This window comes from Hippichthys cyanospilos, chromosome 9 (genome assembly GCF_059441005.1).
Source record: "Hippichthys cyanospilos isolate Australia breed blue-spotted pipefish chromosome 9, RoL_Hcya_1.0, whole genome shotgun sequence".
NCBI classification, from domain to species: domain Eukaryota; kingdom Metazoa; phylum Chordata; class Actinopteri; order Syngnathiformes; family Syngnathidae; genus Hippichthys; species Hippichthys cyanospilos.
Genome location: NC_142377.1, coordinates 17,053,619 through 17,073,066, shown reverse-complemented (window position 1 = coordinate 17,073,066; position 19,448 = coordinate 17,053,619). Strand labels below are relative to the sequence as shown.

The 19,448-nt window shown below is 41.0% G+C and overlaps 3 protein-coding genes across 12 annotated transcripts in view; 2 read left to right on the top strand and 1 right to left on the bottom strand.

Annotated features, from left to right (window-relative positions):
- The window catches only part of cacna1da (calcium voltage-gated channel subunit alpha1 Da), a 68,852-nt gene extending 55,729 nt beyond the window's left edge, over nt 1-13,123 (top strand). For 4 of the 9 annotated variants that reach the window (XM_088424326.1, XM_088424332.1, XM_088424325.1 and 1 more), the window contains 11 exons: nt 36-138; nt 246-347; nt 3,689-3,822; nt 4,965-5,081; nt 5,752-6,152; nt 8,131-8,157; nt 8,657-8,785; nt 8,911-9,059; nt 9,343-9,449; nt 9,562-9,879; nt 10,317-13,123. In XM_088424326.1, coding sequence (XP_088280452.1) covers nt 36-138; nt 246-347; nt 3,689-3,822; nt 4,965-5,081; nt 5,752-6,152; nt 8,131-8,157; nt 8,657-8,785; nt 8,911-9,059; nt 9,343-9,449; nt 9,562-9,879; nt 10,317-10,622 — 1,893 coding nt within the window. In that variant the 3' untranslated portion in view covers nt 10,623-13,123. The remainder of the gene's footprint in view (nt 1-35; nt 139-245; nt 348-3,688; nt 3,823-4,964; nt 5,082-5,751; nt 6,153-8,130; nt 8,158-8,656; nt 8,786-8,910; nt 9,060-9,342; nt 9,450-9,561; nt 9,880-10,316) is intronic. The other 5 variants (XM_088424329.1, XM_088424330.1, XM_088424333.1 and 2 more) reach the window with 3 other exon arrangements.
- A 123-nt stretch (nt 13,124-13,246) lies between these two features.
- On the bottom strand, nt 13,247-15,971 carry parapinopsinb (parapinopsin b). The gene is made up of 4 exons (XM_088423628.1): nt 15,281-15,971; nt 14,886-15,214; nt 13,924-14,166; nt 13,247-13,756 (listed from the first exon to the last, which is right to left on the bottom strand). Exons 1-4 carry the CDS (start codon nt 15,609-15,611, stop codon nt 13,640-13,642), a joined length of 1,020 nt encoding a protein of 339 aa, XP_088279754.1. The 5' UTR covers nt 15,612-15,971; the 3' UTR covers nt 13,247-13,639.
- A 2,990-nt stretch (nt 15,972-18,961) lies between these two features.
- Nucleotides 18,962-19,448, top strand: part of cacna2d3 (calcium channel, voltage dependent, alpha2/delta subunit 3) — a 30,559-nt gene continuing 30,072 nt past the window's right edge. Inside the window, exon 1 of one of the 2 annotated variants that reach the window (XR_015866612.1) lies at nt 18,962-19,178. Coding sequence is in view for 1 of the 2 variants with exons in the window: in XM_088423677.1 (XP_088279803.1) it covers nt 19,063-19,178 (116 nt within the window). In the remaining variant the exon portion in view is untranslated. The remainder of the gene's footprint in view (nt 19,179-19,448) is intronic. The other variant, XM_088423677.1, reaches the window with a different exon arrangement.

The following is a 19,448-nucleotide window of genomic DNA, read 5'->3' as shown; positions in this document are numbered from 1 at the left end:
AACGTTAAATCTCTTGCCTTTGCTTCCCATTTTAGAGACTGGTGGCTATGAATATGCCTCTCAACAGTGATGGCACGGTCATGTTTAATGCTACTCTTTTTGCACTGGTGCGAACAGCCCTCAAGATAAAAACTGAAGGTGAAAATTAAGACCTCATCAATAAATGGCCAAATATGAAGGACTAGATGATGTTGATTTGCACCCTGAGCTCATGTCTCAAGAAATGGGGTGTCATTGTGCCGCAGGTAATCTAGAGCAGGCCAATGAGGAGCTTCGAGCTGTCATCAAGAAAATCTGGAAGAGAACCAGCATGAAGCTGCTGGATCAAGTGGTGCCACCTGCTGGTGGTCAGTCACACACACCTTACATGCTTGCAGCGACTCTTTAATTACTTTTCATGTACAAGCATGTGCACAGACAATTTTAGGAGCAGATGCTCAAGCATCAAATTATTCCATTACAAAACACGTTCATGCATTGGAATTAAATACTGCATTTTGTGAATGAAATCATTCAATAATACTAATTTTACCAAAGGGCATAAAGGGACGCCAGAGTGACTATAAGAAGTCTACAAACTGTAAATCATTAAATCATTTTTTTAAAATCGCATTAGTATAAAAGCAGGTGCTTGATCACCATTTAATGATTATGTGTGCACATGCCTGCACACAGCTTTTCTCACAGTGTTCATAGTGATGGGACTTCTGACGCATCAAAGTGAGCCGTTCATTCACAAATCATTCACTTAAAAAAGAGACGTTCAAAAGACTGGCTCTTTGATGTTTTTTTTTAATTTGTTTGTTTTGAAACAACAATATTTTACTCCTAAAATAAACACAGGCATTTGTGTTGTGCTTCTCAAATAGTGGGGTGGGTCCCCCTGGGGGTGCGCGAGATGCCCCAGCCAAAAGGCTTTATTTTCATCATGCGTAGTATAATTGCAATAAAATTAGAATGTTCTTTTTTTTTATGTTTCAGGCAAGTTCATGCACTTGTTTTTTGTTTTTTTTTCAGTTTTAGACTAAGTTGTAATCTGTATAAATGCTGTAAAAAATTATAAACAGTTGTTAGAGTTGATTTACTTTGCTTTTTTCTTCTGTTAATGTTAAAACGGATACAGGTTTCGGTATACTTATACAGTGGTACCTCGGTACTCGACCATAATCCGTTCTGAGGTGGTGGTCGAGCACCGATTTGTTCGAACACCGAAAGCAATTTTCCCATAAGAAATAATGGAAAGTATGTGTGCACAAGTAAATGTGCACAAGCAGTACATGATAAAGATAAAGATAAATAAAGCATTATAAACCATTTTGTATAATTTACTTACGTTTTGGAGAGTGGTTGATGGCATACAGGAATGGATGTGGAGAGGACGGGAGGGAGTTACTCCTTCCATGATGACGCTAGCTAACTGCGACGCGAGGTACACCGCGTTCATATTTTGCTATAATTTCCTTCTTCGGTTCAATAGTGGTCCTCATTGTTTTCCTCTTTGCCTTCCCCTTATCACTGTCTTTCTTTGGACCCATTATTAAGGGCTAGAGCAACACGAAAAAGTTTAAATCCGGGAAGAAATACTCGAACAAACGTCTTACTCCGCTGGCGGTCTGAGTTGAATTGGCGCTTACCCGCTGGCCGAGAAGGGCCGAGGAGCGCGTTCGGGTCGGCTCGGCTCGGCTCGGCTCGGCTAGGCTCGGCTAGTCGAGCACCGAAAATCTGTTTGAGGTCCGATGCATTATCTACTTGAATTTTTTGGTCGAGCACCGATTTGGTCGAGTATAGAGGCGGTCGAGTACCGAGGTACCACTGTACATTTTTTCTAGATAATAATTTTAATGAGCGCTCGAATTGGGGGGGGCATCAAAGGTTTTCTCTTTCCTAGGGGGGCTTGGCAAAAACTGAGAAGCACTGCATTAATGATACAGAGAACAGATCTGACACTTTATATTGATTATTTTTTGTGGAAAATTATGTATTAATAATTAAGTTATTTCTTTTTGATGACGGATTTCTTCTATGATCCAAAAGAGGACACTTTAGATTGTTTTTTTTTTTTGTTTTTTTTTTTTTTAAGCCAAAAATGCTTTGCACTGGTTAAGGGGTACTTGGCTGAAAAGATTATTCACAGCACTGAAAAAAGGTCGAGAATCACTGCTTTAGTACAGAACACTTAACACACATTGTACACTTTGCTGGATGAACGGCTCTCTACAAAGACTGGAGTCCCATCATTCACAGCGAAAAACCATTTAAAAGCTTGGTTTATTCATGAAAGTCACATCTCTAATTGTTCTTGTATCATGTCGTTGCCGCTCATCTTTTCCTGGTTGCAGTGTGTTTGCTGTCCACATACTTTCAAAGCACTCTTCTCCTGTCTCGGATCCTGACGGAGGCTGCTGATGTCAGACTTAGACAATCGGGATTGCTGACTTTTTTTGTGTCTCCCTCTGTTTCTCTCATCTGTTTCTCCTCATTCTCTTACTGTATATATCTATGTGTGTCCAAATCTCTGAAGCACTTCAGAATATTCTGAAGCAGTTCTGTTTTAGGGTGGTGGCATGGAACTAGAGTTGCCTCTCTCGCGCGCTCACTCTCTCTGATCTCTGTCCCCAGCCTGCTTGCTTAAAGTGATCCAGACCCCTGCTTCGCAATGATTCTCATACTTTTTCTTGCGCGCCAATATAAACTAAAATATTAATTGGAGTACTTTTTCAACGTTAGAAACACTTTCAAAAATAAGTGAAATGTCTTACGATAGCAGTATAATTTTTTTGTTCTGACTACCTTTTGGAAAGTTATATTCATCTAAATTGTAGTTCGCCATTATAGCTCTACTTACTGCTTATGAGGAATTGATATTTTCACTCTTACTTTTTTCACTTAATACTGAAAAAATTGGGAATTATTATATTTTTTCTCCCTTGAAAAAAATAGTAAGGCTTTTTCACTTAGAAATTCTGAGTACATTTTACATGGAGAGATTTTGAGTACATTTTTCTACATGTTAATTTAAGCAAAAAAAACTTTTCCAACCTACCTGACGTTTGTGGGCTCTTTCCTCACCTCTATGTAATTGTTTTTTTTTAATAAAAGATTTTTTTTTAATTTACTAAAAAGTCCTTGTAACATTTAGTATTATATTTTTTTGTAAATAAACTCTCTTTTGTTTTCAAGTAAATTTAACGGCACAAATTTTTTACAGCGTAGTTATTGTTTGCTAGTATCAGCAACCTTAGTATCCAACAGCTTAAACAAGTATCCAACACCTGATATCAATAGCTTGTATCGATATTCACCTGTCCCAAAAAAGCAAGTTTTATTCTTTTTTCTAAATAATATTTACAAAAAGTAAGTGAGTTTTTCTATCGTACAAGAAACGTCTTGGCTTTTTAACAGATCTTTAGCTGCACACATCCACAAACATGCTCAAGTTTAATCACACTGTATATAGTGCATTGTCTCTTTTTTCCCTCAATATAAATTTCTTTTGATGGAGATGTAGGCACCATCATGACTGGTGTCAATCAATTAGTCTTAAAACATGGGTCTGCAGGCCTGTGGGTCGAAGTCCAAATAACAAACAAGGGGAAGAGTCTTTTTGTCTCCGTCCCTCCATACACACGTGGTTTTGTGTGTGCTTACCAGCTGACACAGGAAGCATTTGTGTGGTCTGTTCACCTAGATGATGAGGTAACCGTGGGGAAGTTCTATGCCACCTTCCTGATACAGGACTACTTTAGGAAATTCAAGAAACGTAAAGAGGAAGGCCTGGTGGGTGCACACCCCTCCCAGAACAGCACGGCCATCGCACTGCAGGTGAGTATCTCCCAGGTCCAGTTGGGACTCAATGTGTGAGCAAAGCCAGACTGGTGTCCGTGTGAAAACATTTTCAAGGTGCTTTATTGTTGTGTTTATAATGTGTTTATGTGCATTCATTCAGATATCGTCGTGTGCTAATGTTATGATTTGAAATCCAGCAGGATGTCATCTTGCTGTACAGTATGGCTATGTTCTGTTACTTACGTGGCAGTCAGATGTAATTTGTGTCCCTGTTTCTTTTAACGTGACCCATCCTGATGTTAAGCGTGTACCATCGTCTCACGTGATTTCTGTGCAACACAATTCACCCATCAGCTCATAAAATTCTCCTCCAAGGCTTGTTTTCTGTTCCACACAAATGCCCAGCATACACCCCAAAGCCACAACTTTAGGTACACTTGTGCAATCCAGTGACATTCCATACAACCCCTTGATGAATAGTAATGCTGAAATGCAGGTTGTGATTTTTTTTCGTGTCTTTCCCATGTACAGTCCGGCGACTGTACTGTGCAAAATGGCTGCCTATTGAGACAAATGAATTTTCTTAGTGATTTATGGTTGTAGTTTCATATTTCTATACTGTGAGGGTTTTTTGTTATGGTTGCTTACAATGATATTTTATACAATTTATAAGAGCTCCAGTATTTTTAAAGATATTTTTAGATACTTTGAACTGCTTCCGTTCACTTAGTGACAATTGCATGATAAGTTAACGTTTCCCCCCCTAAATTACATTTAGTAGATTGTGCCGGTGTACCTAATGACATGGGTGGTAAGTGTATGGCTATACTCACTGTCACTGTCATGTGCCAACATCAGGTAAATAGAAAAGCTTTCAGGCCATTGATTCGTAAATAAACATCATAGTTTATTTAGATGACTAAATAATTGCACTGCACTGTCAGACAGGACAGAATACCAGAATTTTTATAACTACAAATCAATTGAAGCACGTTAAGGACATCTGTCTGTCTGTGCATGTTTGTCTGCACTGTCAGCGTCAGGTGTCAAGCTTGAGCAGATGTGTGTGCGTGTGAGGTGTTGTGGCTGTAAGACGTCAGTTTTTTTTTTCTTATTTATTTGCTGTGAGACAAAGTACTCCGCAGCAGCGCTTAGCCCTTTTATTGTCATGGTTACAGGCTGGCCTCCGCACACTCCATGATATTGGGCCAGAAATTCGCCGAGCGATATCATGTGACCTGCAAGATGATGAACTCGTAGACTTTATACCAGAGGAAGATGAGGAAATATATAGGGTAACTGATTTGATTTTACCTGAAAGGAATGATGTTTGTCGCGCTGCACATCACATCCATCCATCCATTTTCTTAGCTGTTTATCCTCACTAGCTTTGCAGGCCTGCTGGAGCCTATCTCAGCTGTCTTCGGGCAGTAGGCGGGGGATACCTGGTTTCCAGCCAATTGCTGAACTGGTTTCCAGCCAATTGCTGGGCACACATAGACAAACAACATTCACACTTACAAATATGCCTAAGAGCAATTTGGAGTGTCCGATATTCCCACCGTCCATGTTTTTGGGAATGTGGGAGGAAACCGGCGCACCCGAAAAACCCACACGGGCACGGGAAGAGCATGCAAACTCATCACATCACTTTCACTATATGAATAGAAGTTGCCATGCTAACATACAGCTCAATCAATCCACGATTGATGATACTTTTATAAAAAGCCAGTGTAGTTGTACCCATTTATTTTATGCTTGGCTCTCTTTTTAGATGTTCTTTATTTTGTTCCATTTCTAATTGAAGAACAAAACATTCATTTTGACAGCATGAACCATCCATCCATAAGTCAGCTTTCTCTTTTGCTCCTATCAATTCTGATAACAGACTTAACATCAAACACTCATTTGTTTGCATTAAGTAATAAAATTCTTGGAAGTGTCATTGTGCGTATTTGTTGACAGCGTAACGGCGGACTGTTTGGCAACCACCTAATGAACGGAGGTCATCGGCGATCCAACGGCCACCAGACCAACGCCACGCAGCGGCCTCTCCAGGTGCAGCCGCCCCCGCACTACGCTCACATGGAGCAACCGGTGGGCCGGCTTTCCCGCGCCAACGCAATGTCCCACGGCAATCACCGTCACCATCACCACCACCACCACCATCACCATCACCGCCACCACAACAACTCCTACGGCAAGTCTCCGAAATCCACCAACATCAACCTCAACAATGCCAACAAGTCCAGTTTACCCAACGGGGGGCACCATCGCTATTATGAACACGCCCCTCCCAATGGCTACCCGGGTCATCGCGGCTCCTATTATGACTATGAGAAGTCCCGGACCCCGCAAGCTCAAAGGTACCAACACATGCATCCTTTCTGCCGCCTCCATTTGTGCACTTGTTGTGTTGTAATGTTCCTATCATCGGATGGTTATTTGAAGATGTGCATCACTCCCCCTTTTTAATGACAGCCGGAAGGCACTGATTCACTCTTTTAAAATGATTGTATAATTAGATTATGCGGCTATTTTGCTTATTAGTATATAGTAGATTTAATTTGGGTAGTTATAACTAGAGGTGTTATATTAACAGATTAATTCTGATCAATTAACTACATACTGTAGTTAAAGTTTTTTGTTAATCTAATTCTTAATCGAATTAAATGCTTTCTTTATGATGGGCTTTTTAGGCTTGAGTCATCAAAGTTCAATCACAACCTGAAGTGGACTTGTTGTGAGTGGGAGGGCAAGTTCAGGAGTAGAAGGATGATGTAAAAATATAAGAGCATAAAACAGTTATCGGTTCAACGAATGGTAAATGTAATTTTGAAAAAATGCCTTGATGGTAATGGTTGAATGATATGCATTCTTTGTGAGTGGGAACTTGCTTACCACAGAAGGAGTTCAAGTTTAGCCAAATGCATAAATGCAAAGCAGATACTGCTAACAATAGCAACAAAGACGCTAATGTATCAGGCCATAGCAAAACTTTTTGCCAAATTAAACCTGAGAACACATAGCAAGTAAGCGATGGACAGGATGATTTTACTTTACTTTACTTTACTTTTTTACTTTTTTCCTGTTGTATTTCAATCTCTTCATCTGCCACAAAATTATGTTGAGGGACATCTCAGACATATTTAGGTGAGTTAAAAAAAAAGATTAATCAGATAAATTATTTATTGTTTATTCATTAAAGAACTTAATCATTTAATCTCTTTATTTTTAAAAATCTTGAACGTGCCAATTGTCCATGTCTAAACAATGTGAATAACGTATTCATATCTTCTGATGAAGTAACAAATGAAATGTTACATATATAGTTTTGCAGTAGTTTTTTCACTACATTACAAAGATGGTCAAATGTCGACATTATGTCATTAATTATTATGAGGAGGGGGAAAAAAATCATCCCTTTTTTTTCTCTGTGGGGAGCATGTCTATTCTGATGGGGGACTAGAATTTTGAAGGGAGTATGTGAATAGGACCTTAGGAGTGGCCTTTGTAACATTTTTTCTGTTTTTTTAAATGTATTTATTGGTTTAATTATTAAAGCTTGTTGTTGTTTTTTTTAATACCAAAATCTTCCAGTGCTATTTAAGAAGAAAAGTGTATTATTCCTGACTAGTTCAGGCACAATATATATAAGAGCAGAGGTTGCTATCTGAGGGTAAGCCGTAAGTAACTGTCATAGCTTCACTTGAGAGAGTCAATTAACGACAGACTTTGAGTCAGCTTTTTATTCATCGTACAGTCATTAAAGTAAATGTTTCCCTTCATTCTGATCCACTGCAAGTGAGATGGAGTGAATTCTGCAGCAAAAAAGGCCGGGTGACTGTACTGTATTTGTCTTCAGGCATTCGGGCAGAATCCAACTTCTTATCAAGCTTTTTCCATTTCGCAAACCTTCATTCATTCCCTCGTACATCACAAACATGCTACGGCACTGACATTTCATTTCACTTGTGAACCATCAGTGTTCAGTTTGTTCAGCTGCTCCAAAATTTGCCCCGTTTTTTTTTGTCTTGCACCTGTTAAGTGTGTGGGACAATTTAATTCCTGTCCTGTTGTCCCAAAAGATTTTCTTATAAGGAATTGCAAACAAAAAATGGTATTGCCTAGCATTCTGGAGTAAATTTCCATCATCATGCTCTTTCTTCCTCATTTGTAAAAATTAGAATGTTGTATACGTTCCATATACTGTATGATATACAGTAAGCAACTGTATGATATACAGTATATGACTCTTTCCTGCCTTTTCTCTCTGTGTTCTTTCCCTTTCTCCTCCCTAACTAAAATGCTTTCTCTCGGCCACACCTCTGCCGTCTTGGACAGAAGGCGCTACTATGAGACCTATGTTAGGTATGTTGGTTTCCAGGTTTGGCACCAGTAGTAACAAGCAAAGAAAGGGTTTATTACCCTGTTATTTCTTTTGCTGTATCCCCTCTAAACACGGCAAAAGCGTGATATGCTGGTCAGACATTTGCTTAGCTTTTAAAATTCACGAGTGTCAATTATGTGAGGTAACGGGGGAATAATGTTTACACGTGGCCAGCATATTGCCAACCAAAGCTCTGTTTTTTTCTGCATGTGGCTTACTTTGTCACAAAGAAGTGTTTAATGCTCTCCACTTGTGGCCACTGCTTCTTTTTTAAGATCATCAGATTTATTTTTTGTCAGTAAGTTCGCTTACATTGTTTTAGTATGCACCAAAGCTCTTCAAGTCCAAATTCCCGCTGGCTGGCTCAGTTTCACACTTAAATGAGATTTTAGAAACATAACTTTCTGCATGCATGGCAGTGCATGGCACAAGCTTGGTATTGCTACCAACTCTAAAGCGTGCACCCTAATTTCCCTTCAGGTCCAATGGTGGGGATAGACGCCACCCCACCATCCGCAGAGAGGAGGAGGTGGATGACGATCGTTTATCTGGCGAGTATTTCAGCGGAGAGGAGTTTTATGAAGATGATAGCATGCTCTCAGGTGACAGGTAGGCCAACAAATTATAATGAGACCTAACGCAAACACTGCATTCTTACTCAATTACCCAGTTATGTTCACTCATTTTGTAACATAATACAATTTACATTAATTGAGTGTATAATTTGTTGCAAGGTACCAGAACAGTGATGCTGAGTATGAGACTCCCAAAGGTTACCATCATCCTGATAGTTACTATGACGACGATGAGCAGCCCCTCTACCGCGACTCAAGGAGGTCACCAAAAAGACGTTTGCTCCCTGCCACACCTGAAGGTTTGCATGGTATTGAGCCTTCTTCCTAGGTTGGCTTACTGTATATTATATACTGTATATTGTATACTGTACATTTCTCCAATAAACTGGTGCCTTTAGTTGTCTTCATTTGTTTCTGTATTATGCTCCCTCCCAGTCATGCATACTAAAAGATTCACAATTGCTTAAGCTGTTTAATTATGTTACAATATGTTTTAAGTAAAATATTTCAGAGTTGTTTTTCTTTGAATTGAGTATTGACAATGTTTAAAGTGCTCGCATAAGGTCACTCACTAGCCGACGTCTTTCACAGGTCACAGGAGGCCATCTTTCAACTTTGAGTGTCTGCGCAGGCAGAGTAGCCAAGATGAGCTTCCGCATCAACGTACTGCACTACCACTGCACCTTATGCAGCACCAGGTAACTTGCCTCGTAATGGTTGCAGTTCTTTCTGAGAATTTGTCACACTGCAATCTGACTCCGCATGGCCAACGCTGCTGTAAGAATTGACATTTGATGCGCTTCTTGTCAGGTCATGGCTGTAGCAGGCTTGGACTCCAGCAGAGCCCACCGCCTTTCACCGACACGCTCCACCCGCTCCTGGGCCACGCCCCCTGCCACCCCGGCTAGTAAAGACCAGTCGCCGTATTACACCCCACTCATTCGCGTGGACCACCCACACAGGGATAGCACCGCCAGCAGCCATGTATCGGTGCGCAAGAGTTCCTGGTACTCTGACGACCCCGAGTTCACCCAGAGGACGTATTCGCCCATTCACCTGCAGGTGCCGCCCGAGTACCACAGCCAGTATCATCAGAAGCGAGGAAGCGCGACCAGCCTTGTTGAAGCGGTGCGTTTGTGTTGAGCTATACCTTCTTATAGTGAATTAGAGTTACACTATTGTACTAAACACGGTGCACACTTCTTACCAAATATTCAATATTTTGTTTAAAAATAAATTAGACTGTGTTCAATGGGGAAAAAATAGAGCTGTAATTTACAGTGATATCATAACACAGAGATAATTTTGCTCATAGTTAACTCACCAACAGAATCAAATATCAGCCCGCGGCTTTGTGGGAGTATAAAGGCAAACCATGTGCTGCAGTGACGTACGCGTATTAGATGCGTATAGGAGTATACATGAGCTTAAGAGATGAGGTAACGTCCATCGTGGCTCACTCGATCATGTGACGTTTGCAAGCTGAGTCCTGAGCATTCAGATGTTTGTTTTTCAAAACCAAATCTCAAATAAACTTTTCTTGTCCCGACATTGTTTTTGAGCAGGTATTGATATCAGAGGGACTCGGGAGGTACGCCAAGGACCCCAAGTTCGTTGCCGCCACCAAGCACGAAATAGCGGACGCCTGCGAGATGACGATCGACGAGATGGAGAGCGCGGCCAGCCACCTACTGAACGGCGGCATGGCGCCGGTTATGGACGGGCTCAACGTGTTCCCTATTCTGACCACGGGGGGCTTTGAACTGCCCGACCCGGCGGCCAGCTACAGTGACGACGAACCCGAGGCAGAACCCAGGGCTCCCTATGAAGAGGACCTGGCCGACGAGATGATTTGCATCACAACTTTATAGCAGAAAAGGAACCTTGACAGACTACTATCAGTGAAAATACAAGACTAATTGTATTCGTAGGCTCTGACCAAAAAAAGTGCCTTCACACTGAAGGGAAAGGCATAGAGAAGAGAGACACACTCAAGTCCCGTGCTTTTGGAAAGGAAACTTCTCTCCCTGCCAACAAAAGGACGTCACATAGCGCGGAGCCCTGCGGAACTCCAAAGGGCCGGACTGACCTTCCCGTCAAAGGGCTTGACCTGGAGGTCCGGGCAGAGACCATCCAGGATAAGTGGCGAGGACGTGCCATGCCCTTGTGGGCTGGTGTGTTAGGGTGATGACAATCAGATGTACGATGTCATTACCTCAGTCACTTTTTTAAAGGTTCGGCATATCATGCAAGTATTCAATGCAAGCATGGAAAGGCATATCTCCACCCACCTCGACCCCTCCTTTAGGCTGATTTCATCCTTTGGTCCCGTGGTACGTACAGTAACAGTAGTAGTGCCGCAGAGTTGCGACAAACAGAATATGCAGGAATTCATACTTTCAAAGCGACTAAAAAGCATTTGTGATAAATGCACTAGTAGGCAGGTTATTTCAAATTCTAGAATAGCCTGGTTAATATTTCCTAGCTGAGGTTCTGTAAATTGTATTATAAATAACGGGACACTTTGTAAAGAGATATTCTATATTTTGTAATTGTGTATGATTTCAGTGATCAGCAATATGCTATCGAATCAGACACCCATTTAATTAGGTACCATTTGCCTCCTTCGTTTTGTGCTTATACATAGCCTTTATTTCATCTTTTTTTTTTATTTTGCCTTTGGTCACAAATTAAAGAGGATTTGCTTTTGTGACCAACTTTAACTGCACAGTTCTGATTTCTTAGCACAAGTGAGATACTCATAAAGCCCCGTGAACCCCCCCGTGCTGGCACACTACACAGGTGCAATAAATGCATTTGTTTGCATCTTTATTTATAACAAAATCGATGCTGCTTTATTCTTTGTTCTTCAAAACCTTATTAGGGTTGCTCCCGATTAAAATGCCTTTTTGCTGCTGAAGGAAGACAAAAAGATGGATGGCAGGGCAAAAATAATGGAGGTCTAAATGATTATCTATCAAAGCTGGTGCTGGGGTTCCGGTGATGATAGATGGGTCCTCTAAGGCTTACTGTGAAACGTCATCTTGAGTGTGTGTGAGGGCTGCATTCACTTTCGGATGGCACGACTTGGCGAAGTGGATGGGAAGTGGTCTGTTGAGGGACTGAGCAATACTAAAAGACCCCCCCGCCCCAATTCTGCCTGTGTGGCGTCGAGTATACCTCGTTTGACAAAGGTGACAACATATCATCGTCTCAATGTATCTGTGCGTCACAGTGTCCCACAGAGGAGTCGTAAACAGGGTTAACAATGGATCCGCGTGTATCTAATAATGTGACGTGAGGCTGAAACTGGATGGCCAATGAACACAAGCTAACTTGATTTCCAGGATGCCGTGCTAACTAAAATAGGCTTTACAATGAAGAGTTTAATTAGGAACATTTAGGATTCATGTGATCCATCCGTTGTAGATGTTTGGTCCGTCGGCGTGTGCGTGCTGTACGCTAATTTAACCGTCATGACAATGTAAATGTTCGATTTTCTGTGCACATTGAAAGGGCTCTTTGAAATGTTTGTGCGTCAAAAAAAAAAAAAAAGAGAAATGTGTTCTTGTCCTTTTGCGGATGACAAAAGGAATGCACATAACTGGCACATTGTACTATTCGTAGCAATTGATCAACTGAAAATATGCATTCTTTTGTAAACACTTTTAAGCATTGAGTTAATCTAAAGATGAAAAGAACTTTTACCTCAAGTCAGGGATTCCTGAAAAAGAGTAAAATAGTAACTTGGTTGAGTCTTAAATATTAGCACATAGCTGTTTGTCTTTGCACAAGTAATTGTATTGTGCTTTTGTTTCTCCTTTTTCTAAACTCATTTGTGTATTTAGGTGAGACAATTTTGTACTTTTTTGTGAACGTGTGTATGGTTTAGTGGAATCTATATTTGTCATTCACACCTCATCTTACAATGCTGGGAATGAAAGAGAATCAAAAGAATATTTTCAAAGGTGCGTGCTTGCTCTGCTGGGAAAACAAGAAAATTGATAAAATTCCAGTTTACAGAGAAACGTACCGTTTCTATCACTTTTCTTCATATGGTTATAAATATAATTACTTTTATTAATGTTCTTAAAGCTGTATTTAAATAGAAGATGTAAAATATGTATAAAACATTGAAAAGACCCATGGTAATGTTCTATACTTGAAAGTCTTGATATTTGCTCTGTTGAAGTGTTTCTTTTTGGTTAGCCGCAATCTCTTCGTAGCAAAATGCTTTAATATATAACAAATTGGGTTTTGTAACAATGCATTTTGGGGTATTTTTCTTTTGATTTGAGCCATGTCTTTATTTTAATCGATTATGTTATTTATTTTCTATTGAGCATCATTGAATAAACATGCTGAATTATGATTCTTTTTCTTGGAATTTTAGATATGACAAAAAGAAAACAAGGGAGGGAACACACACAGTGACAATGTGCCAATTAACACGCGATAGTGGTGTGGTGTGTGTGCTATATTCCATTCATTTTTTTAAACAAATGAATTATTTCATTTATTTGTTGCTTACACTTTTGTGTAATATATGTACAAAATATGTATTTATTATATACGTATATACAAGATATCTATTTTATGGACAGATCTTTTTTTTTCTCCCAAAATATACATAAACAAGTGACAGTAATTGTTTTTAAGTTTTACCAATCCGGCCCAGACACTACAAAAAATAGTAAACAATACTAAACATTGCTCAAATTACACACTAAATATCATTGTGTTTAAGTGCGCCATAAGTCTACGACTTACTACTGTACTGTTCTACTTACTACTACTGTGCACAGCTGTAGAGATCTTTTTTATAGATGCTTTGCATGTTTTGACAGATAAAAAGCTATGGATACAGGTAAGTGCTTGTTTAGAGGTTTCAGGCTGGTGACACTTTGTTGGATGCCATCTCCACCATGGTAGCCGTCTCTGACGCCTCATCTTCTTGCCACGGCTCCTTGCCACACAGCAGGAAAGGCACTGCGTACTTACGGAACTAAAAACAAACAAAAAGAAATATGTCATAAGATTTACTTTTGTTTACCACGAAAGCGTCTGTTTGTCAGTCGTTGGCCGCTAGAGGGCAGAAGACAGTAAATCTTCTTGTCTTCCGCGCAGAACCCAAAATGTAAAACAAATGTCCAGTAAATGCTTTTTCATCACCTGTTTGTTGCAGTAGATGTAGATGATGGGATTGTACACGGTGCTGCTTTTGGCCAAGTAAACGGGCACTGTAGCCACCAGTGGGTTAATCTCCACCTCCGGGTTGTAGACCACCAGCATGGACAGGCCTGCATAAGGCATCCAACTTAACAAGAAGGTCAGGACCATGACGACGACCATGGACGCCACGCTCATCTCCGCCTTCGCCACTGCACCGCCTTCCACGCAAGCCAAATTTGATACCTAACATAGGTCGGGAGGAGAGAAATGGCAAGATTTTTTTTTAATGTTGTACTGGACGTCATAGTAACTGACCAATTTAGTCACAACAAATTGTGTGGAAAAAAATGGCTGTAATAAAATTAATTATAGACAAAATAAAAACACATTACTGGTGAATATGTCCTAACAAAATCGACTCTCACTGTAAAAACATGACCACAGCAGCCCTGCACTTCTTGAGGAAAAGATTCCATTTTAAGTTAACATTCTAACTTTCAGGTCCGTGAATGGTTATAGCCCATTTAGGGGGCACTTAAGCACTCCCAAATTGAACCCTGACTTCCCCCAAATTCTAGAGATTTTTTTGGAGGGATTTGGGGTTGTTATATGTCCTTTTAAGTGAGCTAGAGAAATCTATTAAATATAAAGTCGGGTTTTTTTTTTTTCGAAACACCGCATATGAAAGTGACACTCTCCTAGTTAAAAAAAAAAGTTTGTTCGACCCAGTCCCTTCTATTTCTTCCAACCCAGTGCCTAAATTGTATGTGTGTGTTGTTTGACTTGTTGCATGAGATTAATGCAGTAATTGACTGTATTCCAAAATGGAGATGATTATTGACTCCCTCAACGATCTTATTGACAAAAGAGCCAGAAAAATACAGGCGTGTTTAGACAAGTGTTGCAACCTAATATTAGGCTTGCGTTATTTGGCATTACCACACTTTTGCGTAAAAGCCCACCTGATGCAACGTCCACATTAATTTCGTGTAGGATATCAAGATGACGGCGAAAGGAAGCGCAAAACACACAGCGAAATAAACCAGGATGTAGGACACATGGCGAGGATCTCTGCTGTGCCAGTCGGGCGCGCAGGACGTCCCGACGCCCTCCAGCTCGTACCTGCCCCAGCCCAGAAGGGGCGGCACGTTCCACGTGAGGGACCACAGCCAGGACAGGGCGATGCCCCCCAATGCGTGCTTGTTTTGGAATGTCATGCGCCCCAAAGGTTTACATATGACAAACATCCTCTCCACGGCGATGAGGGCCACCGTGCACATCGATGCGATGCCTGGAAAAGTTAAATGCTGTAACTTGCAGTGTTTGAAAAGCAACTCATGTTTGCGCGTTCACTCACCAAACAAGGACACGGCAAAGCCCTCCATCACGCAGCCTGTTCTTCCCAGGGAGAAGTACCCCTGGGCGTTGTTGACTACAGACAGAACCCCCCCGGTCATGGCTGTGCCCAGGTCTGCCACAGCCATGTTCACCAGAGCGTAGTTGAGCGGTTGCCTCAGCTGCTTGTGCATGAGGGACACAATGATCACTGTAGCGTTGAGAACGATGGCCGGCCCGGTGAAAAGGGCCATCACCACCGAGAGCAATACGAAGCCTGTGCGTGACAGCGGGGGCTCCCCGTGCGGCCCCAAGTAGAGGGAGGAATTGGGGGCGAAAAACGAGTGGTGCATGGACGCAGAGCTTCCGGGTCCTCTTGATGTTCAATATCGGAGTGCTCGGGAGAGAGTGCAAAGATTACATGCCTGGAGTCCAAGTAAATCCTCGCCAACTGGATTTAACAAGGATTAATCCCCCCCAAATGATCATCCGTGAACCCTCACCTTTTGCTTGATTGAGCAATCACATTGGATAACGCCTTACGGGAAGCCACACTAAGCAGGTGTGAAAAGACAGCAGCGTTTCGATGCAACAATGAATGTCGAGTCTTGTGTAGGCCACCTTTAAAATATATAACTTGTGTCTTTTATCGCGTCAGATTGATCGGGGGCTATTCTAAGATCGAATGTTGAGGGGGCTGACTGGTTTCAGATGTTGTGGCTGTTAATGCCGAAAGGCTGTTTAGTCATTGAAGCCTGTGAAGAATTGAACAACAAATAGTAGTGTCAAAATAAAAGTCAAACAAAGTTGATATTTTTCACACAACATTTAATGTACAGATTACCTCAACATTTAAGGTGAAACAGGTCTGTGCATAACTCCAACTCGAAAATAAATTGAATGAACATAACAATTTGAAAATAATAGTTTTAAAAAATAATTAAAAGGAAAAAAACTTTAAACAAGGGCATTAATCCATGAACATGTATTTGCTCTGCATATTTTCTTGTGTTATAGTGTTTTTAGAGGTGTGCCAAAAAAAAACTATTTACACAAAAATGAAGACTCTCATTTACTACATTTCATCACCCTTAAAACGTTCAAAAACAATTTTATAAATATAAAAAAAATACAACAAACCTTATTTCAAAATAAACACACCAAATAATACATGGACATCAACTGAATGCAAGTTTTTATTTTGAAGCCTATCGGAATGGTTGTTAGCAGCTGGCGTTACTCCTCCTTGTGACTTGTTTTTATTGCCATCACAAGCCATTAAAAAAATCATATTGAATGACTGATTGATTAACTCATTCAATGCCAGGGACATACGTTCACGTTGTTTTAAGAGTCTAGACATTCAATCCCAGATACTTAAGTATCTGGAAATTCATATCCTTAATGTAATTATGTATTGATTTAATACTTACAGTAAGTGTTTGGGATTTTAAAAAACTTTTAAAAAAAGACTTCAAAATACATCCCTGGCATTGAATGAGTTGGGGACGCTAAGAAACCGCTAGTTAAGTATGCTGTCATTTTATGATATGGCACAAGTCTCCAGTGTTAGCATGAGCCGCTAAATCTGTTGGTGCCTTCAAATGAAGTTGGACATTTCCAAATCAGGGATAAAAAAGGTCCATTTATGCGCTAATTTTTTTTTTTGTGGATCTGAATCTGAAAAAAAGGAGCCATTGATGTCTCCATTTGTCATTCTGTCTTGCAAAACAGACTGGAGAGGATCATGACGATTCTTCGCCAATCGAAAGATTGAAGCAAAAATCGAATCGAATTGTGAGACAGCCAATGATCTCCATCCCTGGTGCTTATTTATTGCTTACAGATTCGAGGGTTCAACTCCAACCTCGGAGCCCTATTTTGGTGTATGACGATGACAACGATTTCTATTCTTTTCCGGAGGTGGTCTACTATGAATGAATCCCCTTCCTTCGCCTCCTCTCCATTGTGAGAGGGGAAGGCTAAACCCTCAGGATTTATCACGACCAGAGGTGTCCCATGTTTAACCTTCTAAGAGGTTTACGTCCAATCAAGTCAAGACGGAGATTACAACCGTTCAGGTTGAGAGTTCATGTCCCAGTGATGGACAGTGTTAAGTCCCGACGACACCTTTCAATTTCAAAGAGCGCAGTCTTCCCAGCATTCACATTACGCAAATAAATAAAATATGTTGCGTATAAAAGCAATTCAATCAGTTTGTCGCACCGTTTTAATAAATCGCCCCGGGGTGTCATTTTTTTTCTATGAGCCGCTACAATGGATTGTACGACTGAAAAGGGACTTGCTCAAGGACACTTGGGCAGGTTTGAGTTAAGGACTCCCTTCAGTTTCATGGCACACAACTGCTTTATTGGACACTTAATTAAAGCATCGGAGCAGTCAGCATTGTGAGGTCACAACGATCCAAGCGCCTTATCGCCACATTGCAGACAGTTCGGGGCTCCTCACAACTTTGATGGACGACGCAATTACTAAACTAATAAAAGCTTCAGGTTGAAACACGGCTGCTTGTGGTGCTGGTGCCGGTGGTGGTTGGGGTCACTGGTCATGTGCCAAAAAAATTGAATGTTACTCATGCTTGGGAATATGCACGATTTGTATCAAGCGCTCACTTGACATATTCTGGGAGTGAGTGAGTAAGCGTGCATTAATAACGTATTTAATACAATTGACTTTTTCACCGCCGTTGCTGGCTAAGGACATCAAAGCTCCATTTAGGTGAGGTAACTCATTCAAGGAATAAAGAAAATTCCATTTCATCACTTTACTGCTCTTCAAAAGATGTGCCTGCATGATCGCTCAAATACATCATATTTATTAACATATTCCAATGTAGGATTGTCATTCATTTTAACTATAATTTAACTATTAACTATAAGCCATTTTTTTTGTTATATCAAGTAGCTCTCAGTTTCCAAAAAGTCAGGGGTGCAGTATGTGAAAAAAGAATTACTACTTGGATTTCACTTTTCAGTTTGAAATACTTGTATTTCATCTTCAACCAAACACGTTATAATTATTTAACCTCTGTGTATTTTAATTACAGCTTTACTTAACTTTTTTTTTTTTTTTGCCTTGTGAGGATTAGCATAGGGCGGCATGGTGGAGCAGTGCTAAGGACGTCCGCCTCACATAGTCCCGAGTTCAATTTCAGCTCGCTCAGGCCTTCCTGTGTGGATTTGCATGTTCTCCCCGTGCCTGTGTGGGTTCTTCATCCCTCATTCCAAAAAAGCATGCATGATGTATTGGACGCTCTAAATTGTCCTTAGGTGTGATTGGGTGGATGAATGGTCCCTGTGTGCCCTGCAATTAGCTGGTTGAGGGTGTTCCCCGCCTACTGCCCAAATCAGCTGGGATAGACACCAGCAAGCCTGCAAGCCTAGTGAGGATAAGCGGCTATAGAAAATAGATGGATAGATAGATTAGCTTTTCAGAACATTGGGGGGTGGATTTAAGTATGGTGCATATTGTTACAGTGGCTTACACATTGCATTTAAATGCCAGTCGTTTATCCTAAAAATACACTTCATGCGCTCTCGCTCTCTCTCTCTCTCTCTCTCTCTCTCTCTCTCTGTCTCTCTCTCTCTGTTTCTCTCTCTTCTCTCTCTCTCTCTCTCTCGCTCTCTCGCTCGCTCTCTCATCCACGATGAGGAATGGCTGGAAGAAGGAAGTGTGCTATCACAGAAAGACTACGGTAGCCTAAAAAGAAGACGCCTCACCGGGGTGCAGGATCAAACCCCACCCCTCCCCTCGCTGGTTCCGGGATCACTTTTGGGGCCGAACATGATGCTCCTTCAGCGCACGTGCAGCATCCTCAGCCTGCCTCTGTGCATCCTGGCGGGCTTCAGCGTGCTTCTAGCGGAGGTGACGGCATCCCAGCAGGGGATCCCTCTGTCCGTGTGAGTGACAAGCGTTTTTGGCGGGAGAAATTGACATCAGAGAAAAAAAAAAATAGACAAGAGTACATCGCGGAGGGATTTTATGAGTATGCATCTGGTCACGTGACTTGGAGAAGAATTTTAACAGAGCGACTGGGCCGCATTTTGAGGTGGACTAAAACAAATATTATTGAGTAAAACGTTCAATACGCGGATTCTCTTAATGTCGAATAAATTGTTGAAATTAACTAAATCGTGCATGCATGAGGGGATCACGCAAAGAGAAAAAAA

Coding starts and splice junctions, on each gene's coding strand:
- parapinopsinb (XM_088423628.1), bottom strand. CDS start 15,611: ATGCACCACTCGTTTTTCGCCCCCAATTCCTCCCTCTACTTGGGGCCG. Junction 14,167..14,885: donor TAATGTGGACGTTGCATCAG/GTGGGCTTTTAC, acceptor GACCTATGTTAG/GTATCAAATTTGGCTTGCGT. Junction 13,757..13,923: donor ACATCTACTGCAACAAACAG/GTGATGAAAAAG, acceptor GTTTGTTTTTAG/TTCCGTAAGTACGCAGTGCC.